Consider the following 25,836-nt stretch of genomic DNA (forward strand, 5'->3'; position numbering starts at 1 on the left):
ATTTGCAAAAGATAAGAAAAGTTTTCCAGTTCGAACATTAAGTATCTTGTCTTTGCAGTCTATTCAATTGAATATAGGTTCAAAAGGATTTGCAAATCATTGTATTTTGTTTTTTTTACGATTTACACAACGTGCCAACTTCACTGGTTTTGGGGTTTGTATTAACACATGAACAGACACACTGTTTGTACAGTTGAGTACCAGTATCAATTCCTAGGAACTAAGAATTGGTACCGTATTGATTCAAATGTGGAAGGTATCTATCCCTAATGCTGACTGAGGTCATGGCAATGCTAGATGGATACTTTTTTTTTTTCATCATAATCCTTTTCCCTGTGGAACAAACTCTCCTCTCTCTTCACATTTCTTTTCTCTACCTTCTTATCAACCAAACATCAACAGATACTATAAATTATTGTGCGCAGGATCTACCAACTCAGCAAGAGACATGCTCTGGAAGAATATCGCCAGCAGGTTGCTCTGTCCCAAGGCAGGAGGGCCAGGCTGGAGGTCCAGAGGCTCATTTTGAAGACAAAGTTGGAGCAGCTGGGCTCCAAAGAACCTCCACCTGCTGTGCAGCTGCAGAACACCGACACTAAGCACAACGTACGTTCTGGTAGACGCTCTCTCTTCAACTCTTGTGTATTTTCTGAACAAGCTCTGTGCATTTATGCCTGTGACAGTCCAAAAGTGAGACAAGTTTGTTTAAAACTGTACGGATTAATCATCTACATTAGGGGCATCCAAACAACTGCCCGCCGCATTTGATTTGGCCCGTGAGACGACGGCAAAAGTAATATTTCAATTAGCAACCTTTAAATTCACAGGAGTCCGACAGGGGAACATTTGCCGCCATCTTGTGGACAATGTAAGGAACTCGGAGTCGGTGACCAAGATGTGCATTTTCTTGACATATCAAGCACAGCATTTACTTATTTGGCCCAATCCAAACAACCATTCATCGTCATTGTGCAGAAAATAATTCAACCAGCACAAAAAGTCAGCACACATGGTCACACATAACACAACCTGTTGACTGATCTTTGTGAATATTATGAAGGAAAAAACATCTGATCAACATGAAAAAAAAAATCTAAATTACACCCATTTAAATCCTTTGCAAAGTATGATCGAAAAAATGCACAACACTCTCTCCAAACGTATCCATGTTAGAACTTTTAGCTGCTTGATATTTCTGATTGATTACAAAGCCTTAAAGAGGTCGTCACAGAAGTAAACAAGGAGTTGAACTTTCACATAATCTTAATATTCAATTATACACAATTATATTATACACACACACATTATATATATATATATATATATATATATATATATATATATATATATATATATATACAGTATATATATATATATATATATATATATATATATATATATATATATATATATATATATATATATATATATACTGTATATATATAAGGTATTTATATATATATATATATACTGTATATATGTAAAAGTTTGGACACCCCTGATCTAATCACTTAAAGTTGTACAAATTATAGTTGACTTTTTATGGATGCTTCTCCCACTCTTGAAATATCTCCGGTCTCTTTCAACTGGCAGTAAATCATATTTGATTATCTCATTTTTGACAGAAGTCTTTAGGTATTTATGACTCTTTACTGGCTGAGTTTTGAGGAACCCATCAAACCCATCACGATACTCCTAAATCCATCATTTCGATGAACATAATACAATTGTATGACGTAAATTTATACAGGCGCACATAAGTATTTGAGCCACGTTGTAAATTATTTTGCAAAGTTTATGAACTTGTAGCAGTTTGCAGTAAACCAACACAAAAAAACAACTTAAACTGCTCAACACACAAGTCATCTTACAAATGGTCACTATTATCAAAAAGTTGGTACGTTTTGTTAATGTAATTTATAATACTTTAAAGTGTAAATGTTAGGGGTGTTCCGATCCCATATTCATAACTGAGATCGGTTTGGTAAAAGCAAAAAGCATCAATCTGGATTTAAAATGTCCACTATAAGCGCCAATACAAGCAGTCCTGCGGCACGTTTATTTGTGCAAAGCTGGACAGCCTGTCTACATCTACTGTGTATGTCCTCCAATAATCACACACGTTTGGTCTTTTCTCATTTTAAACATGGTAGGCTACACTGTAGGTTACCAGGAGCTAACAGCTACACAGCAGCTGAGCAAATAATAGCACACAAGCTGCACACGTGGCTCGGTTGATAGAGCGGCCGTGCCAGCAACTTGAGGGTTCCAGGTTCGATCCCGGCTTCTGCCATCCTAGTCACTGCCGTTGTGTCCTTGGGCAAGATACTTTACCCACCTTCTCCCAGTGCCACCCACACTGGTTTAAATGTAACTTAGATAATGGGTTTCACAGTGTAAAGCGCTTTGAGTCACTAGAGAAAAGTGCTATATAAAAACAATTCACTTCGCTAAAAAGTGTCCTTAACAATATTTCTGTCTAAAACAGCACATTTGTCAATATAAACATCCATCCATTTTTCTCCTGCTTACCCCTGTCGCGGTCGCGGCGGGCTGTATCAATCAATCAATCAAAGTTTACTTATATCGCCCTAAATCACGAGTGTCTCAAAGGGCTGCACAAGCCACGACATTCTCGGCTCAGATCCCACATCAGGGCAAGAAAAAACTCAACCCAATGGGATGACAATGAGAAACCTTGGAGGGGACCGCAGATGTGGGGACCCCCCCCCCTGGGCGACCGGTGCAATGGACGTCGAGTAGATCCAGCATAATAGTGTGAGAGTCCAGTCCACAGTGGATCTAACATAATAGTGTGAGAGTCCAGTCCATAGTGGATCTGACATAATCGTGTTAGAGTCCAGTCCATAGTGGGGCCAGCAGGAGATCATCTTGAGTTGCAAATAATTATAGTTGCATATTACATACGTATACAAATTGTCTGAGGCAGACACATATTATAAAGTATCTAGTAACAAATGTGTCCACGTCATTAAACTCACTGTGTCATGAGCTTAACATCATGAACTAGTATGGCCGCCATAGTAGATGTTGGTATCCGCTTCATTTCAATTAAAAGACAGCACACATTTGTCATAAAGTTAATGTTTTTAATACCTATCTTTGTTTTCTAAGTAATTTCACATGATCAAATCCTTTTGGAACATTCCACACCACAAAATAACAGAAGTATGTACAATAATTTATGCTGATATCGTATCGGCTTAAAAATCGGTATCGACCAATACTTAAGACTCCAGTATCGGTATCGAATCGGAAGTGAAAAAGTTGACGGCCCTCGTATATCTACATGACATAAATGTGGACTGTTGTCACTTTCGTCTGACTTTTGTTACACTTGGATGTCATTGTGCAAACGTTTAAAAGTGTTCCTGAGAAAGGACTACACACATAATCACCTCTTTTGTTAGCTTTGTGTATTCATTTAACCAGTGTTTTCAACAAATATGACACATCATCTGAATAATATATGGCAGCTTTTATAGGCGGCTTGCGTGAGGATTTTGATATCCACTCGTAAAAAATAACTACTTAAGAACATTAGCACTTTAGTGCAGCTTTTAATTCTTTACAGTATGGCCTCAATACTCATTTGTACTGCTGTACTTTCAATATAACATAATCAATTCTGCTAAATACACTAAAGAGATGTTGATAAGCATCCCAAACTCTGTATATTATGTTTTTAATGTTTTAAAGTTACGTTAGCATCGTAGCTAATTACCCATTCATTGAATTGTATTGAGCGTTAACGATCCCCAATACTCACCTCAAAAATGGAGCTTATGAACTGGCAGTTGTAGTGCCAGCCTGGCCCTTGTCTGGCAGCGGGCGCTATTACGCCATCATAAAAACCACAGGTGTCAAACTCAAGGCCCGGGGGCCATGTCTGGTGCGCCACATATCATGTGGCCCGTGAAAGCCTGGAATTGTATATCTTTTAAACGTTACCTAATATTGCAACACATATTATATTATCAAACATTTCAAGCATTTTTTGTTAAAATAAAAATAAATACTTTAAAATCTGCTTGACTCATGATTTTTAAGCAAGTTATCCATCAAATTGTACACTGTAAAAAAACAAAAATTGTGGTATTGTTTTCCATTGACAGTAATACACCGTAAAACAACTGTAGATTTTAACGTTAAAACAATGGTACTGTTTTTCCATTTCCATGTATATATTGTAAACAACATTGTACATTTTACCGTAACAATTTGGCAACTGAACTGTCAGTTTTTAACCGTATAATCTACAGATTTTTTTTTACAGTATAGATCAAAATTATTTATAATAATATACAATAGTTTGATTAGGCAATTTATATTTATATTTTTATTTATATATTATTCACTCTTACATGCGGCCCTCTGTGGGCAGCCATACCTGCAATGTGGCCCTCAATACAAGGGTTTATATTATTAACCCTTGTTGGAACAAGTGGAATCACAAATACTGTATGCACAGTAGACAAAATAGTAACTCTGGTATGGACAGTATCTATCAACTTACCAAGAGTTCAATGATTTATGTACACAATATTGGGCATTTCTCTTTTGTGATGACTTCAGAAGCTCAGCTTTTAATGTTTTGACTGTTCAGACACAATATCCATCACTTGTCCTAGTCTTAGTAAAATTAGGAAAAAATAGGGCTGTCAAAAGTAATGCATTACCTCAAGTCATTACCACAAACATATTGCATTAATCATACAGTATTTATACATGCAGATGAATTACCAGGTGGAGACAATATCCACCCAGAGGTGATCATACACCAAAGTGAAAGAACATCTCACTGGCTATTCTCGTTCTTTTCATCATGTTTCCGGAGGTCAAAGCTCCCAAATATCTGGTGCCGTGCTTCAGTCATAGCCTTGCCAAAGCCTAACAAACCGCTGAAGAGCCAAAGTCCTATGGGCCCATCTCCCTGCTTTGTGTCCCATATAAGATCCTGGAGAGGCTGATTCACTGCCGCATCGAGCAAGTGGTGGACCCACAACTTCCACCGGAACAAGCCGCCTTCCGTCGATAGGTCAACAGTGGACCAAGTCACACTACTCATCCAGGACATCGAGGACAGCTTCCAGTATAACAACAAAGCTGGAGTAAGGTCCCTTGACCTCGCAGCCGCTTATGACACCGTGTAGCACAGATGACTTCATCTAAAATTGTTGGGAACAATCCCAAATCAGCATACAGTTTATTGTGGTTTTATTTATTATGGAGACCTTAAGTAACTGTAGCTTCAGCCTAAAAACCAGCGATGGCCAGATAAGTAGGCTCAGAAGGCTGAAGAATGGGTCCCGCATGACCTGCTTAACATAACATCCGACAGGTTTGGCTATGTGGACGACTTTGCCATCATGCTCTGCTTCCCAACATGGAAGGCGATGGAAGATGGCCTCAAACGAAATATGGGCAGCATGGGCAAAACAGTGTCTGCAACTTTCCACCTCTACAACCAGGGAGCAAGAAGGGAACTGGATGTGCATGTCGGCAAGAACCGTCTGGAGTTCCACTAAGTACCCAATTACCTCGGTGTGCGTTTACACTGGACACTCACCTAGAAGCAACATCTGGATGAAGTCAAATCCAAGACAACAGCAAGAGTCTCAGTATCCGCCGCCTGGCAGGTTCGACTAGGGGAGCTTCCCCCAAGACTCTACGCATATCAACACAAGTCTTGGTCCTACCTGTGGCTGAATACTGCGCCCCCGTCTGGAGCAGAAGCCCACACATAAACAAGGTTGATACTGTCATCAACAGCGCCCCCACAGATAATAACTGGTTGCCTGAAACCCCCTTCTGCGTTCCACCAACCAGTCATGGTGAGAATCGCCCCAGCCAGTCTCCAACAGGATGCAGCTACCCTCTCCCCAGCAAGGAAAGGCCAAAAGTACAAGTGGCCCATCCTGCACAAAGCCACAACAACACTGGCTCCTTACAAGAAGGCAGCACAAGAGATGCTACAGTCGATCCCTGAGGACCTGTCCAGAGATGCCTGGTTGGCAGCTTCCTGGAAGCAGTCATGGGAGACGACTGGGCGCTCCCGCATCCAACAAAACATCCTAAAATGACAAAACTTGCCACGTCATCTATGGACCCTGCTGAACCGCCTGCACATTGGATTTGGACGCTCCAAGTCATCTATGAAGAAGTGGGCCTTTCAGAAAGTGTGGCATGCGAGTGTGGCGAGCCTGAGCAGACTGCCGAGCACTTCATCACCGGCTTCCCCCTATACAAAATATGTGGATCATCTTTAAGATAAATTACAATTATTTAAGTACCAATGATTGTCACAAACACACTAGGTGTGGTGAAATTTTTCCTCTGCATTTGACCCATCCCCTTTGATCACCCCCTGGGAGGTGAGGGGAGCAGTGGGCAGCAGCGGTGCCGCGCCCGGGAATCATTTTTGGTGATTTAACCCCCAATTCCAACCCTTGATGCTGAGTGCCAAGCAGGGAGGTAATGGGTCCCATTTTTATAGTCTTTGGTTTGACTCGGCCGGGGTTTGAACTCACAACCTACCGATCTCAGGGCGGACACTCTAACCACTAGGCCACTTATGTAACCATTTACTGTGATTGATGGTGAATAATCCAAATTCAAAGGAGTGATTAATCTGATTAAAAAAATTCATCATTTGACAGCACTAGTAAAAATATGTAAACACATTCTATGTTGCCTTTGTCTAAAGTGCTTAATAAAGTGACCTGCATGTTTTTCTCTGCATCTGCTTTTCAGGACAACAACCAAATGCCATCCAAGCCCTTCGGGAACGGGTTAAAAAACAACCTGTTTAATCCCAAAAGTAATGTAAGTCATACACTTTATCTCGAAGAAGTTTGGGGCGGCATGGCGTAGTGGGTAGAGAAACCGTGCCAGAAACCTGAGGGTTGCAGGTTCGCTCCCCGCCTCTTACCATACAAAAATCGCTGCCGTTGTGTCCTTGGGCGGAACACTTCACCCTTTGCCCCCGGTGCCACTCATACCGGTGAATTGAATGATGAATGATAGGTGGTGGTCGGAGGGGCCGTTGGCGCAAATTGCAGCCACGCTTCCATCAGTCTACCCCAGGGCAGCTGTGGCTATGAATGTAGTTTACCACCACCAGGTGTGAATGATTGATGGGTTCTACATGTAAAGCGACTTTGGGTACTTAGAAAAGTGCTATATAAATCCCAGGTATTACTATTATTATTATTATTAATATACATCAGGTGCACAATCTAATGAGTTTTAACACAGCAGCTGTATTCATTGGCCGTTCTAGTTTTAATGGCACCCCTTTGGTCGTTATAACATACATGTTTTTTTTTACCAGCGGTCCTTAAAGAATGCCATTGTGGTTAAATGTGGCCGTTGTCAAAATAATAAATAACAACACAAAAAAACAGCACTAGCTATATCAGCAATTCTACTTTTCTAAAAATAATAACGCTCACTTTTGACAGACAATGGTACAATATTATTTTAACAATTTGTTATTGTGGGTGTGATCTGCAGTCCGCACCGTACTGACAGTGCCAATCAAAACCCAGCGTTATTATCTTTTGTAAAAGCAGAACATCTCTCTAGATGGGGCAAGTGTACCTAATGAAGTATCCAATGTGTATTAATGTTGCATCAGTCTCTATTTTTTTAAACCATATAATAAACAATTCATCATCTTTTGGTGGTTTAAAAAAATGCCAGCAATGCCACTTTCACTTTCTAAAGCTCCTAAAGGCAGCAGAGGGTTGGGTTGGATTATTATTTGATTTGTTGACAGCATTGACCATGGTGCAATGAAAATAAATTCAACAACACAAGCCCTGTGCACAGAAGTGTAGCACCAAATTCTGGGCTCCCATAAAAAAGACTACCGTAGGACCCTCCATTCTACACTAAATCCAATGTTGCTGCCCCAATTAGGATTTTCTTTTTTTAAAGATGGGATTGACATTAAAGTGGCGAGAATATGAATTTTGATAGTCATTGTCAAGTCACTTAAATATGATTTTAATATGTCAAGTTTTTCTTTACTTCGGAGTGTGAAGTAGAGACTAGCTGTTGCACATAGTATTGTCATCAGTGGATGATACAAATCATAATAATACATCACTATTATTATGATTATATTATTATTATTAGTGCATCTACTTGGGGTTAAGTCTCCCCCTGTCTTTAAAACCAAGTGAAGTCTCTGTTTCAAACTGGAATTGAGAGTACTTGAACGCAACACAGTGATGTGCAATGAAGATGCAAAAGGAAATCTTGTAACTAACTTTCTCCTATGCTGCCATACAGTATATAGATGTATTATATCTACATTTTTACATTTGTTCAATCACCTTATCATTGTTCCAAAACGCTGGTGTTGTGTGTGAATGTTTAAAGGTGAGCTTTGACGAAGTTATGAACGGGGGCGTAGCACCAAATTCTGGGCCCCCATACACAAGACTCCTAAAAGGCCCCCATCCCACCTAAAACCCAAACGTCGCTGACCCATATACACACACTTAGTATGTTTACATGCACAAAAAAAAAAAATATATATATATATATATATATATATATATATATATATATATATATATATATGTATATATTGCATGAGATTTGGTTCAAACCCAGCTTTTTCTCCCACTGTCTTTAACACCAAGTGACGTCTCTGTTCCTAACTTTAATCAACGGTCTTTGAACGCACCACAGTAATGTGCAATGAGATGCAAAATTCAAACCTGTACACAACTTTCTCCTATGCTGCAACAGATGGATTTTTTTTATATATCTTTCTTCTATCAATTCATCCTTGTTTTAAAATGTTGGTGTTGTGTGTGAATGGTGAGCTTTGATGACATTATGACATCTGCATTCAGCAAAGTGTTCGAAGTAATGTTTATCTCTATCTCTCCAGATAAAAGGAACTGTTAACGAACAAACCAGTTAGATATTCCTAATTTGATTGAAGTAATACTGAACTTTCACAGCTATATTTATTTCATATAAACATTCATACTGTCTATTTTTAAAATAACCTATATATTAAAATGGCAGAAAAAAAACTTTGCAGAAACCCAAGGGCCCCCATGTGCTTGTGGCCCCGGTACGACATCCCCACTTACACTGTATTCAACGATCCTCCAAGTGCATGCTTATTTTTATTTAAATTCAGACAAAAACTGAGTTAAAAATGCTATAAAATAATATGACAAAGGTGCCCAAGAAGGTTAGTGAAAGTAAACATGACACACTTTCCTGTCAAACATCTTTAATTACAGTGTTCAAAATCCCTTTTTCTTGTTTATTCTATGTTTGACATCATCTCTACAGACTCCTCTCTCCTGTGTGCACCAGCTCAAGTCAGTGGATCGTCCCCTGGAGCAGCAGGCCTGGTACCACGGCGCCATTCCCAGGCTGGAGGTCGAGCAGCTGCTTCAGTGTGATGGTGATTTCCTCGTGAGACAAAGTCTAGAAAAACACGGTTATGTGCTCTCTGTCCTCTGGGAAGGATCCTGCAAGCATTTCCTCATCCAGAACACGGCCGTAAGTGACCTCCTAACATGGGATGACGAATGTCCTCACAGGTATTGAGCTCACTCTCTCTGTGAATGCTTTTGGATGTGATGAAGAATCAGTACCGCTTGGATGGGGAGAGCTTCTGCAGTGTCCCGCAGCTGATCCATCATCTGCTGTCCTCACGGCAGCACATCACCAAGAAGTATAATATACAGCTGAAGAAACCTGTGCTTAAGGTGCTGCATGGTTTTTGCCTCCGTGTCATCACTCACTTAGCTCGTCCATTAAGATAAAAATACTACCTCATAACTGCTTAATGGTTCTCTTGCTTTTTGCTCATTTATTCTAGGACAAATGGGTCCTGGAACACGATGATGTTATATTAGGAAACATCATTGGGCGGGTGGGTAAGCTGAACATTGACCATATTTTTTGTGCGTTACATTTTCACATTCGCTTAATGAATCCTGATGTTGTTTTGGTGGATGTACGTGCAAGATACAGGCATATAATAAAATACAATCCTAAATGTAGCTGGTGTGAACTTTGACCCCAGCTATTGCAAACACTTCAAAATCTGCAGGTGTCTGTCCGGTATAAAACAGACTGTACTAACTATTAATACTGATGCGTTTCCAAGTGAGTACTGGTGTTTTGCCCGCGCAGGGTAACTTTGGGGAGGTGTACAGCGGAACTTTGCGCTGTGATAACACTCCTGTAGCAGTGAAGGCCTGTAAGGACAGCCTGGCATTGGAGCAGAAAAACAAGTTCCTGATGGAGGCCCGGTTAGTGAAAGACTGCATGATGACATGATTTCACACTCAATACTCATCATACTGTTGCTCTGTCCTTGTCTGCAGGATCCTCAAACAGTACGATCATCCCAACATTGTAAAGCTGATTGGCGTGTGTACACAGAAACAACCCATCTATATTATAATGGAACTGGTTCAAGGTATGCATGCATTGACGTGGTGCAATTTACTAGGAAATAGTGCAAAAACTGAGCTTTCAACAGCAGCCATGGCATAATGAAACATCCATCCATCCATTTCCTACCGCGTGTCCCGTTTGGGGTCGTGGGGGTGCTGGAGCCTATCTCAGCTGCATTCGGGCGGAAGGCAGGGTACACCCTGGACAAGTTGCCACCTCATCGCAGGGCCAACACAGATAGACAGACAACATTCACACTCACATTCACACACTAGGGACCATTTAGTGTTGCCAATCAACCTATCCCCAGGTGCATGTTTTTGGAGGTGGGAGGAAGATAAAATGCTATCATGCAAATTGCTTAAACACATTTATTAATGGCCTATGATGTTTTCACAGCACTGTATGGTATAGTATACTGTAAATGCTACAATTCCACCCTCAGGGGACAAAAGATGACTTTTTTGTCCTTTTTTGAACATTTTTGCTGTATTTTGGCCATATTTTTGTTGTTACTCCATTATACATGATTGTTCTTCAGAGGGCTTTTTCATGTTACATTTTTTAAATGTCAATGTCTAATACTTTCACAGGTTTTCCATACACTGGCAATTATTTGAAATTCAAACAGGACATGAAAGTTCTTCATTTTTCAAAAGGCATAATAACATTTTGGATTAACTTTTTTTTTTTTTTTTTTTACTTCTGTTGCTCAAATCTCTTATTCAACTTCAGCCCGAAACAAAAATATGTAATGTTTTCATATTTTTATCTTAACCCTTTGAAGGCCTTATGAGCAAATTATATCAACGTTTTCAATTCGTAAAATTTGCTAAAGATTTGTTGTTTTTCTAATTCAAACTTGTGACAGTCTGCTTTAAATACCTTCAAAATGGTCCACATTGAAATACAATAAATGATTAATTTGATATCTTTGCTTAAGACTGAAGGTTTTTGAGATATTTGAAATAAATAAAAAAATGTCTGAACCCAAGATGTTTTTACGCTCTTTAAAAACTTAAGTTAAACACTCAATGTCCTATAGTGGCCAGTTGTGTGTGTAACAATGCTCATCTGCTAAGTCGAGCCGTGGGCTTGAACCAGCGACCACAAGTCTACTGTGAATAAGAATTAAGTCCTGCAGCGCATTGTATCGTGCGGCTCTTTAGCATCAGTATATGAAGTTTAGGACAGGATAGGATAGGATAGACTTTATTCATCCCACAATGGGGAAATTATGTAGTTGCAGTGCATATACAAAAAGTCCACAAAAATACGGTAAAACACATAAAATACATTTAAAGAACTGATGCAAACATCTGCCACTTTAATGGAGCCATTCCTACATATAGCTACAAAGTAAGTTTACTGCAGTACGTTACACATGGTCTGCAAAAGAAAATGACTGTTGCCACTTAATAATGCCAAGTCAAAAAACATTGGCATAAAAACTTTGTCCATAGGTAACATTCTGGTGCATTTTTTCCACAAAGTCCACATGATAGCAGCAGTATCAAGGATGATCAGCATCCATCAGCTTTATCTACTTATTCCTGTGCTTTGAACTGTTGTGTGGTGTACAAATAATGTTGTTAGGATTTACGACATGAATTCTGGCTATGCAGTTTGCTTTCTAAGCACAACTACAACACTTGTTCTGTTGTTGCCATTTTGTACAATGTACTTATGGATAAATGAACATGTAGTAAAAGACAGCTACATTTTTTTCTGCATGCAGTGTCATTATTGAAGCTAAACAAATACGTTATTTATAATGAGTTATGGGAAATAATAGCTTTTCTCTATATATCGCTTGCCTCCAATTAACACCAGTGCTTCCTGCAGTTGACACAACTTAACACCCTGGCTATAATCGAAACATTTATTGTACGTGTCCCACGGCTTCTATTCTGGGCTTTTTTCCTTCAAAACTCCATCATGTTTTTCACCTTCATTGTTTTCCCATTTTTTCCTCAAGGTGGAGATTTCCTCTCCTTCTTGCGGCAGAAAGGTCAAGGTCTGACCTCTAAGACGTTGGTCAGAATGGCAGAAAATGTTGCAGCCGGCATGGAGTACCTGGAGAAGAAGAAGTGCATTCACAGGTATACACAAACAAGCTTGGACATACAAAGGTGCTGCCTTAGCTTATTGGTTGCTTCATTTTCTTCTATTCACTGTCGTCCATCGTTTGTCGCTTTAGTATTGATAACAGTACACAGAAGTACCACAACTGTGTTTTGAGATAAGAGCTGTCTCTCGGATAATTGTTATGCTTTAAGTTGCAGGCAAAAATCTGAGTTACAAACATCCCCGACATTAGTTGGCAGAGCAAATGTCACAGTGAACCACATAATATCCGCCCAAAACATCCGGTCTTACTCGCTAGCATTAGCTTATAGCTAGAGATGGACATAACTTTGTTTTGTAAAAGGAAGGTAAGGGTAAATGTGGGTGTGAAGGACAGTATTCATTGAATGAAATAAATAAATAATCAAAAACACGACTGAGTGTGGCAATTTGAGCATGTCACTGCTTGTCTGCACCATACAGAAGCAGAATGAGTCTAATGGCAGCTAAGAATGTTAAAATAGTATGTAAACAACAGACATTTATCCACAAAAATATGGAAAAGATGCTGATGATGTGTTTGACGCAGAAGCAATGAGGAAAGTCCACTCTCCAAGGTAAATGCTGCTATCTAAAAGTTAGTTTTCAATAGTTAGATGTTAAAATTGTGCTGTTTTTTGGGAGCCGAGCACCAACCAAATTGTTTTCTATTAATTTCAATGGGAGACGTTGATTTGAAATACAAGCGTTTTGAGTTAAGCGTTCCATCACAGAAACAATTGAAACTTGTAAGTTGAAGTTACTGCTGTTTGTAATTTTAAACATGCCTAACAAAGTTACATAAACAAACTTCATATGATCCCACTGGCACAATTCACATGCTGGACAAGGCATGACTTTCACCATTCATCAAATAAACACGCACTTTAACTCAAATGTTTGGAACTGTAAATACTTTGATAAAATCTTGATTAAAAAAACCACCCTAAACCAAATAATATTCCAAATCATGAAAATATATTGCAATATACACTATACAATTATTTCTTTTTATGAGCACTATTTAAAGTTTGATATCACAACATGGCAACACTAAATTGGCCCTAGTGTGTGAATGTGAGTGTGTGAATGTTGTCTGTCTATCTGTAATGGCTCTGCGATGAGGTGGCGACTTGTCCAGGGTGTACCCCGCCTTCCGCCCGAATACAGCTGAGATAGGCTCCAGCACCTCCCGCGACCCCGAAAGGGACAAGCGGTAGAAAATGGATGGATATCACAACAGTAGAGGGAGCCATGCAGCATTAAACAACAAACGCTCCTTACTATTAAGGTGCTGAATAATTCACTTGTGTTTGTGATGTGACTGATTTTAACGGATTGACCCTGCAAATGTGTTACAAGTGTGTTACAACAGATGTAAAAGACCGTCTGTTGACTTTTTTCAAGTCTGCGCAAGCTCCCTAAATACAAACCCCGTTTCCATATGAGTTGGGAAATTGTGTTAGATGTAAATATAAACGGAATACAATGATTTGCAAATCATTTTCCACCCATATTCAATTGAATATGCTACAAAGACAACATATTTGATGTTCAAACTGATTAACATTTTTTTTTGTGCAAATAATCATTAACTTTAGAATTTGATGCCAGCAACACGTGACAAAGAAGTTGGGAAAGCTGGCAATAAATACTGATAAAGTTGAGGAATGCTCATCAAACACTTATTTGGAACATCCCACAGGTGAACAGGCAAATTGGGAACAGGTGGGTGCCATGATTGGGTATAAAAGTAGATTCCATGAAATGCTCAGTCATTCACAAACAAGGATGGGGCGAGGGTCACCACTTTGTCAACAAATGCGTGAGCAAATTGTTGAACAGTTGAAGAAAAACCTTTCTCAACCAGCTATTGCAAGGAATTTAGGGATTTCACCATCTACGGTCCGTAATATCATCAAAGGGTTCAGAGAATCTGGAGAAATCACTGCACGTAAGCAGCTAAGCCCGTGACCTTCAATCCCTCAGGCTGTACTGCATCAACAAGCGACATCAGTGTGTAAAGGATATCACCACATGGGCTCAGGAACACTTCAGAAACCCACTGTCAGTAACTACAGTTGGTCGCTACATCTGTAAGTGCAAGTTAAAACTCTCCTATGCAAGGCGAAAACCGTTTATCAACAACACCCAGAAACGCCGTCGGCTTCGCGGGGCCTGAGCTCATTTAAGATGGACTGATACAAAGTGGAAAAGTGTTCTGTGGTCTGACGATTCCACATTTCAAATTGCTTTTGGAAACTGTGGACGTCGTGTCCTCCGGACCAAAGAGGAAAAGAACCATTCGGATTGTTATAGGCGCAAAGTGTAAAAGCCAGCATCTGTGATGGTATGGGGGTGTATTAGTGCCCAAGACATGGGTAACTTACACATCTGTGAAGGCGCCATTAATGCTGAAAGGTACATACAGGTTTTGGAGCAACATATGTTGCCATCCAAGCAACGTTACCATGGACGCCCCTGCTTATTTCAGCAAGACAATGCCAAGCCACGTGTTACATCAACGTGGCTTCATGGGGCGGTATAGCTCGGTTGGTAGAGCGGCCGTGCCAGCAACTTGAGGGTTGCAGGTTCGATCCATCCTAGTCACTGCAGTTGTGTCCACTTTACCCACCTGCTCCCAGTGCCACCCACACTGGTTCAAATGTAACTTAAATATTGGGTTTCACAATGTAAAGCGCTTTGAGTCACTTGAGAAAAAGCGCTATATAAAATGTAATTCACTTCACTTCACTTCATAGTAAAAGAGTGCGGGTACTAGACTGGCCTGCCTGTAGTCCAGACCTGTCTCCCATTGAAAATTTGTGGCGCATTATGAAGCCTAAAATACCACAACGGAGACCCCCGGACTGTTGAACAACTTAAGTTGTACATCAAGCAAGCTTACAAAATGTGTCTCCTCAGTTCCCAAACGTTTACTGAGTGTTGTTAAAACTTTGGCACGTGTTGCAGCCATGAAATTATAAGTTAATTATTATTTAAAAAAAAAAATAAAGTTTATGAGTTTGAACATCAAATATCTTGTCTTTGTAGTGCATTCAATTGAATATGGGTTGTAAAGGATTTGCAAATCATTGTATTCCGTTTATATTTACATCTAACACAATTTCCCAACTCATATGGAAACGGGGTTTGTACTTTTTAAACGTTTCTCACCAGTCACAGCTTGCATAAGAAATGAAATAGAAGTGGCTTGGATGTGATAAGACCTTCTTTAACACTGCATGACAAAGTACCTTTGCATGTAACACTTTGTGTGTACTAATGTACTAGGTTGTATGTACAATTGTACTACTTTTCATGTACTATTGTACTACTCTTCATGCACTAATGTTCTACTTTGTATGTACTAATGCACTACTTTGTATGTACCAGTGGCGGGCCATGCGTTTCCCACCTAGGCCTTCAGTGATGTCCAACTTCAATGATTACCTCTCAAAATACCATAATTTATGTCCCCACATGACCATTGCTGGAGAAATACTGTGCAGGAATACATTTTCGCACTACTGTGCATTGAAACACCTCAACAGTGTACAAAACAGGTTATTTTCTGGGGCATTTAAAAATCAATAAACCCGCATCAGCAAATGAAACATAACTTATATGGTACTGTCACAATTTTTAATTTCAAAAAACATATTAAACGTGACATAATAAAGAAATAAAATATTTGTACTCACAATTTGTAGAACCCATTCGACGCCGTATAAGCCAGTGGTACCGCTTGTAGTCGGTTGATTCGAGTGTAAGTGGCAGGCATTTCCCCATCAGCTGAGCTAGCTTCCGGGGTTGGCTGACATCATCTCACAAGATGTAGTTTCTTTTTAAATATCCTTCTTGAAAATGGCCTCGCAAATATATATCTTCCACCTAATCAACGATTTATTCTTCTTCTTAGTGGGTTAAAAAAGTGAGTATCTGTGATTTCTCTGCTAGCCCGGTATGGCTACTGCGCAACACATCCTGCTTTAGTAAATTGAAATTTCCACTTGTGATTGGATTCTCACTTTGGAATGACAAGTGTGTATCCAATCACAGTCTCGTTAACATCAGGCTACCTAGATAGGCTACTGTCAACAACTTGTGATCTGATTGGCTATTGCAACTCTCTATAAACTGTATGTGTTCTCAAATTCACTAGCTAACGGTCTTACAGTATGTGTGGCTCTGCTGGTCTGTATAGCACCGCCGCGGCTCAAACCAGTGAGTATCCAATCACAGGACGCGTAAATGTCACATGAAGCCAGCTAGAAGGCCTTACTGACAACAACTCGTGATCTGATTGGCTATCGCAATTATCTATCAACTGTATGTGCCCGTTCACTTACAGTGCACTGACGCCTGCATTGATGAATCTGAAGGCCCCGGGCAGATTTGGGACAGCATGGCAACATAAGCTAGCTGAATTCTGATTGAATAAAAACTCTAACCTAAAAACAACAGCACTGGAAGGAACATAATATGACATGAAGAGAATATGAATACGTTTAGATATTTAGGGAAAGTAAATAAAAAAATACTTTTATCTTCAATTATTATCATGATTTCCGGTTATGTTAGACCAGCAGAGAAGGCCTTGCTGGTCCTGACGGCCCAACACTGGTATGTACTATTGTACTACTTTTCATGTACTAATGTACTACTTTTCATGTACTAATGTACTACTTTGTGTGTACCAATTTACTACTTTGTATGCACTAATGTACGTGTACAACGTCTGAGTCCTCACTGTTGTGTGTTTAGACTTAGACTTAGACTTAGACTTAGACAAACTTTAATGATCCACAAGGGAAATTGTTCAACACAGTAGCTCAGTTACAATGATGGAAAGTGTAAGGATGGAAAGGACAATGCAGGTATAAATAGACTAATATAGCGATAAAAAATCTAACATATATACGAATATATACATAATATGTGTGTTTACAGCTTGCTTCTGCCTTGCGTGATATTTTTTTGCAGAGATTTGGCTGCCAGAAACTGCCTGGTGGCTGAGCATCACGTCGTGAAGATAAGTGATTTTGGGATGTCTCGACAGCAGGATGATGGAGTTTACTCTGCGGAGGGCGGCCTCAGACAGATACCCATCAAATGGACGGCTCCTGAAGCACTCAACTACGGTAAATAACGTCTACTTTTACCCTGCTGCCTCTATCTGTACTCACTACAATCATACATCACTGCTTGTTATTGACCTGCAAGCGTCACATGCAGTCAGTCTTTAGAGACCTTACCAGCACCTATTGCGCCATTATCTCGTTCGACATCTTGCTCTGCACAGTCGGGGTTACATAAGCCTTGTTTGTGACTGTAGACACGCTGCAAATACACAGCAGCTAAACTAAAGACACACAAAGAAATATACTTTAAAGCCACACTATGTAAGAATAGGGCCTACAATTAATCTACCTTGCATGTGATGGCACTGGCTTGCAAAAAGGATAATCACTGTTGTTGCCATGGTGACCCACATTATCTACTTGGAGCAGCCATGTTGTGTTAGCAATTGCAGGTTGATTTTACTGTTAAAAGTGGCTAACTTGTTTTTACACTTATGTTACAATGAAGAGCATCTTCTACTGTAGTTTGATGCTTGAGGTGCATCTACATGCTCAACTTTGCATTGCATTCATTTTATTCCTTACGTTAAGCACTGAAGGTTTTATGATGGTGGCAGGTTGACGATGGAACATATTATTTCAATGTCCATTGTTTACTGTGGGGAAAACTTATCGCCAAATTCAAACCAAGAGAGGTGGTTCAGCATCCCGGAAATGATTGTATTTGGCCTCCAATGTTTCACTTTATGAGTATTTGGAAATAGTTAGGTATGATATGTGACATTAAAGTTTGCATGTTTTGCTCCGAGTACTCTGGTTCTCTATGCAGTCCAAAATCAATCAAGGTAGCTTTAATTGGAGACTCTAAATTGTAATTAAGGTGAATACGAGTGAACGTGGTTGGATGGATGGAAAGATAAATGGATGGATGGACAAATAGAAGAAATGATGGATGTTTTGAATGGAAGGAAGGATTGATGGATGGATGGATGTTTTGGAAAAATGGATGAAAGGATCAGAAGAGGAATAAACACGTAATTGGATGGATGGAGGGCTAGATAGATCGGAGGATGACTTAATAGATGATTGGATAAAAGGAATGGAAGAAAAAAAAGAAGGGTGGATGGATGTTCTGGAAGGAAGGAAGGATTGATGAATGAATGAATGAATGAATGAATGAATACATGATTGGATGTATATGTATGTATGTTTTGGAAGATTGAAGGAAGGTTGCATGGATGGAAGGAAGGATGGCTGTTTAAGAGGGAAGGATGGATAAATCATTGAATGTTTAGGAAGAAAGGAGGGAAGGAAGGAAGGAAGGAATGAGGGAAGGCAGGACGGAAGGAAGGGAGGAAAGAAGGATGGTTGGATGATTTCGATTTAAAACATAACAATATACGTAACACATTTTCCTTTGTATGGAAACTTTTGGCCCGCCATGTATTTCCTGTGTAGTGCTTTGCCTGTATAGAGCTGGACTCAAACATAGTAGTAATTGTATTTGTACAGTGCCGGCCCAAGCCTCCATGGGGCCCTAAGCAAAATTTGATTTTGGGGCCCTCTATTTCTGCCAATAATATTGATTGTTGATCATTCACACACCTACTATAAACTCATTGCGGCTCTGGCAGTGTTGTTTACATTATCCTATTGTCAGCCTGGCATGTCTTTACAAATGACATGTCATTTATAAAGATATGGGGATGGCCCAGTTAAGAACATAAATAATACCAATGAATGAACGAATGATATCCAGAGTGCCACATTTGGTTCCTAATCTTAAAATGTAGAAAACATTCAGCTACAAGAGTGGCCTGGGGTTGAACAGTCCAAGTGATAAAGCTTTGTATTTACAGTAAAAGTGTCATCTTGTCTCATCAGTCTTGTACATATTAGTCTTTAATTACTAGTTTATATTTTTAGTTAATTGTTCATATTTAATGTTTACTTTGTACAAAGAGAGCGCAGTCTACTGAAGTTAAATTCATCAATAGTTTTCCCCTTTGAAAGACGCAAGGCAAATTCCTTCCATTTCACCATGTTGCTACAATGATCTTCACTGTTTTCATGCTGTTTCAGCAGTGCACCTATGTCGACCCAATCCCGCTGTCCCTCGGCTGCCAGTTTTAAGGACTTTTTGGAAAATAATTTGCAGCAAAAGCAATAGACTGCATCTTTACTTCTTGAATAAGTCAGCCAGCTACGCTTGACTTTTTCCCCATTGACTAGCTGTCTGTAGGTATAATGATAATGAAAACTTCGGCCATCATGCCGTTTGGGGAATGAAAAGTTCTCCTTAATAGACAGTGGTCCTCTGATCACCTGCTCAGTCCTGTCTGAATCTGAGAGGAAAGAAGGCCACTCAGCTGGGTCAACTGGCGGAGCTGATGATGGTCCATGGTGTGAAGGGGACGTTGTGGTGGAAGTTGCTGAGGAATATATACAATGACTAAAAAAGAAGGACCTATAAGGTCATTAAATTGCACTGTTGGACATAATTATTAATCTCAGAATGTTCTGCAGTACAATGAGCAATTATAAAGGGTGTTTTGCAGTTAACTTACTAGATAAATCAGCTCTGGTTTCAGACATGGAGGGGACAGTGGGCACAGAGGATGGAGGTGTGTGAGAGAGCACTGTAGAGGATGGAGATGGACCTAAGATGAAATACATACATATAGGCACACATATTAATGAGATACTTTGACTATATTAATTTCCCTTCAGGTGTAATGTTTATACTAAGAAATTAAATGTATACTGTATGGTGACAGTCTTTTCCTCACCTGATTCATCACTCACAGTTGAGCCTGAGGATGTGGACTGACTCTGGGCTGATTCTGTGCCTCCAAAGTATTTTAACAATGCTCCTGGGGAAGTTTCACATAACTTATGGGTTGATGTAAAAAATAATGTTTATTTTACTCACATAAATTACCGTGCTCTGCTGCAAACAATTTGTGCAAACAACATATCTCACTAGTAACCTGATGCTAAAAACATATTGCTAGCACCGCGCTAGCTAGCTAACGTCACCTAGCTAAAGCTAATTACAGCTACAAATCTCTTTGATAAACTTTTTATTACCAAGTCATGCAAACATACCTTTATCATGGCATTTTTTCTCCTCTTCCACTTTCTTCTTCTTCCTTTTTTCTGCACCTGAAGGATATGTCCTTTTTTGTGACATTGTTTTGCCTCTATCTGCGCTTTTGATGCCCAGTGCGCACTGGCATTGCACGGCGGGCGGCAAACGTCACAGGTGCAGCAGAGGCAGCTTTACATTTAAAGAGAGACAGGAAGAATCACTAGGCCTAGATCAGCAGCAGCACTCTGTTGACCTAAAATTGTGTTTTTGTACAATAATATATATTTGATCATTTAGAAATCATCAGTCAGACTCATACATGCAAAAAATAAAAAATAATAATTTTTTGTTACCGGTAATTGCTTTTGGGGGCCCCCTGGTGGCCGCGGGGCCCTAAGCAAGCGCTTAGTACGCTTATGCCTTGGGCCGGCTCTGTATTTGTACTATGGTGTTACTACATTAAACAGGGAACACAATCTATTTCTAATTATGGCTGACATTGTTAGCCAAAATTGAGAGAGAACTGCACTCAGTTGCTACTATGGTCAGCCGGGCTTCAACTCGCGTGTCAAATAATTATAATAATTTAACATTCTCCAAACTATAAAATGTGACATCATTAGAACAACTCATAGTATTTTATCATTTTGACAGACAAGTTAGGATATTAAATGCTTTAAGAAAAAACTTTCGATGGGCTGTTTGCAACCTTTACGCAGATGCCTTGAGGGTGACAACTTTCCAACGTGTTTTAAGCATTTTATCTCAGCTTTTAGGACGTGATGACGCAAACTAAGCCCGTAAATAAGACACACACTTTAGCTTTGTTTATTCTTAGCTAATTATATCGATTTGGATATCTAGCATTAGCTATTGTTAAATGTATATTGTATCATAACAACAACATGACTGCAAATTGTTAGTTGCTTCTTTTGGACGGCTTTTGTGTATTTGCACGCGCTCCCTGCATGTATGTGTGGATGAGACAATCCTGGACGCCAGACAGAGCAATTTTTATTCAGCAATAATCAACATATCACAATTTATAATAATGTGCTTTATTTATGCGTAATTCTGAAAAATATAGACACTTTAAAAATATATACAGGTAAAAGCCAGTAAATTAGAATATTTTGAAAAACTTAATTTATTTCAGTAATTGCATTCAAAAGGTGTAACTTGTACACCAGCAGATGACATGGCACCAACCAGTGGTTTGGTTTGCATTTCCTTTGGAAATCGAGGTCCCAGAGTCTGGAGGAAGACAGGAGAGGCACAGGATCCACGTTGCCTGAAGTCTAGTGTAAAGTTTCCACCATCAGTGATGGTTTGGGGTGCCATGTCATCTGCTGGTGTCGGTCCACTCTGTTTCCTGAGATCCAGGGTCAACGCAGCCGTCTACCAGCAAGTTTTAGAGCACTTCATGCTTCCTGCTGCTGACCTGCTCTATGGAGATGGAGATTTCAAGTTCCAACAGGACTTGGCGCCTGCACACAGCGCAAAATCTACCCGTGCCTGGTTTACGGACCATGGTATTTCTGTTCTAAATTGGCCCGCCAACTCCCCTGACCTTAGCCCCATAGAAAATCTGTGGGGTATTGTGAAAAGGAAGATGCAGAATGCCAGACCCAAAAACGCAGAAGAGTTGAAGGCCACTATCAGAGCAACCTGGGCTCTCATAACACCTGAGCAGTGCCAGAAACTCATCGACTCCATGCCACGCCGCATTAACGCAGTAATTGAGGCAAAAGGAGCTCCAACCAAGTATTGAGTATTGTACATGCTCATATTTTTCATTTTCATACTTTTCAGTTGGCCAACATTTCTAAAAATCCCTTTTTTGTATTAGCCTTAAGTAATATTCTAATTTTGTGACACACGGGATTTTGGATTTCCATTTGTTGCCACTTCAAATCATCAAAATTAAATGAAATAAACATTTGAATGCATCAGTCTGTGTGCAATGAATAAATATAATGTACAAGTTACACCTTTTGAATGCAATTACTGAAATAAATCAAGTTTTTCAAAATATTCTAATTTACTGGCTTTTACCTGTATGTTCGTTAAACCATTAATGGTAACAGTAGCTGTGAGCAAGTTGCAACTGTATAAATACTGTACAAAATATATTAAAAACATACAGAAAAATAAAGAAATAATACAAATAAAATCAATAGAATCTAAATAATTAGTAATTGTGAAAACTATCAACACAAAAAATGGTAACCGTAACTTGGAGCAAGTTGCAAACTGTATAAATGGTGTAGAAAAAAAATATTTAAAATGAAATAAAATAATTATTAATTGTGAAAAATATAGACACTTAGAAAATATTTGTTCTGCTCAACCACTAGTGGTAACTTGTATATATTTTGGTTTAAAAACTATAACATTGAACAAGTTACAAGCTGTATAAAAACTGTACAACATGTATAAAAAAATAAATTAAAATAACATAAAAATACATTAAATAAAGCAATGGACAATGGACTGTCAACCAATCAATAATTGATTGGTTCTAGATTAGATTAAATGGATTTATAAAAAAATAAAAAAATCATTTATTTTTGTCTACCTTGGCTTTCTGTGTGGAATTTGCATGTTCTCCCCGTGACTGCGTGGGTTCCCTCCGGCTACTCCGGCTTCCTCCCACCTCCAAAGACATGCACCTGGGGATAGGTTGATTAGCAACACTAAATTGGCCCCAGTGTGTGAATGTTGCCTATCTGTGTTGGCCCTGCAATGAGATGGTGAATTGTCCAGGGTGTACACCGCCTTCCGCCCGAGTGCAGCTGAGATAGGCTCCAGCACCCCCGCAACCCCGAGAGGGACAAGCGGTAGAAAATGGATGAATGGATTTGTGTTTATAAAAAAATGACAATGATCATAGGAGACTTATTTTCCCTCAACACACATATGGATGCAGTGGCGGGCCGTGCGTTTCCCACCTAGGCCTTCAGTGATGTCCGACTTCAATGATTACCTCTCAAAATACCATAATTGATGTCACCACATGATCATTGCTGGAGAAATGCTATACAGGAACACATTTACACCATACATAAGGTTTATTTTCTGGCGCATTTAAAAAATCTATTCAAACGCATCAGCAATTAAAACATATACCGTAAATTTCTCTGCTTGGTTTATGCAACTTCCGGTCAATAAAGTTTGATTCAAAGTACACACTTCTCAAATATATATTAACTGCCCTGACCACATGATGGCGACAAATACACATGTAACAATGTTAATTAAATGACAAGCACAACACACTTTAACAACAAGAGTTTACAACTTTCAGTTGTAACAGAACAGCTACTGTCAACAACTTGTGATATGATATCGCAACTGTCTCTCAACTCTATTTGTTCTCAAATTCATCCGCTAACAGTCCCGGTAAGTATCCAATCACAGGACGTGTAAATGTCACGTTCAACGTGAGGCCATCTAGAAGGCCTTACTGACAACAACTCATGATCTGATTGGCTTTGGCAACTGTTTATCAACTGTATGTCCCCGAGGGATGTGTGCTATGGCTATGAGTTGTTTTTCCCTTGGCCTCAGTCTGGACCCCCTCTCCATTGGCCCAGGCTTAGACCGATTTTATTTTTTTCTTCTCACCTCCCCCCCATTGTTTACTTATATCTCACCGTTTTTGTAAGGGGCGCCGGAAGTTGGCAGACCTGTCAGCGATCCTGTTCTGTCTCCCTGTAATGTTTGTCTGATCTTGAATGGGATTGTGTTGGAAATTGTAATTTCCCCTCAGGGATTAATAAAGTATTTTTGATTCTGCTATATCTGATTCTGATTTACAGTGCACGGATGCCCGCATTGATGATTCTGAAGGCCCCGGGCAGATTTGGTACAGCATGGCAGCATAAGCTAGCTGAATTCTGATTGGATACAAACTAAAACTAAAAACAACAGCACTGGAATGAGCATAATATGACATGAAGAGAATATGAGTACTTTTAGATATTTAGGGAAAGTAAATAAAAAAATGATTGTATCTTTAATTATGATCATGATTTCTGGTTATGTAAGGCCAGCAGAGAAGGCCTTGTTGGCCCTGAAAGCACACCACTGTTTGAATGTGCTGACAACATGAGCAATTCCAGTCTTTGTTTGTGTGCCTTTATCAACACTGCCCCCTGCCGGCTTTTTTAGGTCGTTACACCACAGAGAGTGACGTGTGGAGCTTTGGTGTGCTGCTGTGGGAGGTCTTCTCCTTGGGAATCCAACCTTACGCCAACATGAGCAACCAGCAGACAAGAGATGAGGTCGAAAAAGGTCAATAAACACACATACAATGTGATATATACAATCAGACATAATCAGTAAATGTTTGAAACAGGCAACTTCTTTACTTGTGTTGTTAAAACTGTACTTGACTTATTATACACATGTCATGTCAGTGAGGTATTGTGGTGATGTGTTTTAGGATATCGCATGGCGGCTCCACAGGACTGTCCAGTGGAAGTTTCCAGGCTTATGAGCAGCTGCTGGCAGCATGAATCCAAAAATAGACCCTCTTTTAAAACACTGAGGGCTGAGCTTAATGCCATCTATAAGAATGCTACATAATAGGAGCCATTGTTTGCTTGTATCTTTTACTGTATACAAATTAAATCACATATATCAGCAATGAAATATTACTTAAAAAAAAGACACCGCAGCAGCATTATTTATTTTGATTCGAAAAACTGTATGCATGAGTGCAACTTGCAATAGTATAATATAATATACTGTATATAATATAATATATAATAATAGGATAGGATAGACTTTATTTATACCACAATAGGGAAATGATGTGGTTGGAATGCAGATACAAAAAGTCCACAAAAAATATAGTAAAAACACATGGAATCAAGAGAAACATTAAAGAACACAAAGGACACTTCAATGGCGCCATTTCCATATACAGCTACAAAAGTAAAACACAATGAAAAAAAAATAAAGAGCATTAAATAATACATATTGCGCTCATAGAATTGCACCAAGCATACAACAACACACGTTTAACAGCCACATACACCACGGCGGCCTCTGCAGTGCTCCAAGCCATCGTCTGCTTGGGTGGGG

The 25,836-nt window shown here is 39.4% G+C and overlaps 1 protein-coding gene across 2 annotated transcripts in view; it reads left to right on the forward strand.

Moving 5' to 3' along the window:
• Nucleotides 1–25,387, forward strand: part of fes (FES proto-oncogene, tyrosine kinase) — a 73,921-nt gene extending 48,534 nt beyond the window's left edge. Inside the window, exons 9-19 of one of the 2 annotated variants that reach the window (XM_061963523.2) lie at nucleotides 426–606; nucleotides 6,775–6,846; nucleotides 9,346–9,558; nucleotides 9,645–9,767; nucleotides 9,881–9,934; nucleotides 10,198–10,316; nucleotides 10,392–10,486; nucleotides 12,443–12,566; nucleotides 17,557–17,714; nucleotides 24,919–25,041; nucleotides 25,193–25,387. In XM_061963523.2, the coding sequence (XP_061819507.2) occupies nucleotides 426–606; nucleotides 6,775–6,846; nucleotides 9,346–9,558; nucleotides 9,645–9,767; nucleotides 9,881–9,934; nucleotides 10,198–10,316; nucleotides 10,392–10,486; nucleotides 12,443–12,566; nucleotides 17,557–17,714; nucleotides 24,919–25,041; nucleotides 25,193–25,335 (1,405 nt within the window). In that variant the 3' untranslated portion in view covers nucleotides 25,336–25,387. The remainder of the gene's footprint in view (nucleotides 1–425; nucleotides 607–6,774; nucleotides 6,847–9,345; nucleotides 9,559–9,644; nucleotides 9,768–9,880; nucleotides 9,935–10,197; nucleotides 10,317–10,391; nucleotides 10,487–12,442; nucleotides 12,567–17,556; nucleotides 17,715–24,918; nucleotides 25,042–25,192) is intronic. The other variant, XM_061963524.2, reaches the window with a different exon arrangement.
• Nucleotides 25,388–25,836: the final 449 nt, after the last annotated feature.

The sequence above is a fragment of the Nerophis lumbriciformis genome, linkage group LG06 (assembly GCF_033978685.3).
Source record: "Nerophis lumbriciformis linkage group LG06, RoL_Nlum_v2.1, whole genome shotgun sequence".
Classification (NCBI taxonomy): Eukaryota; Metazoa; Chordata; class Actinopteri; order Syngnathiformes; family Syngnathidae; genus Nerophis; species Nerophis lumbriciformis.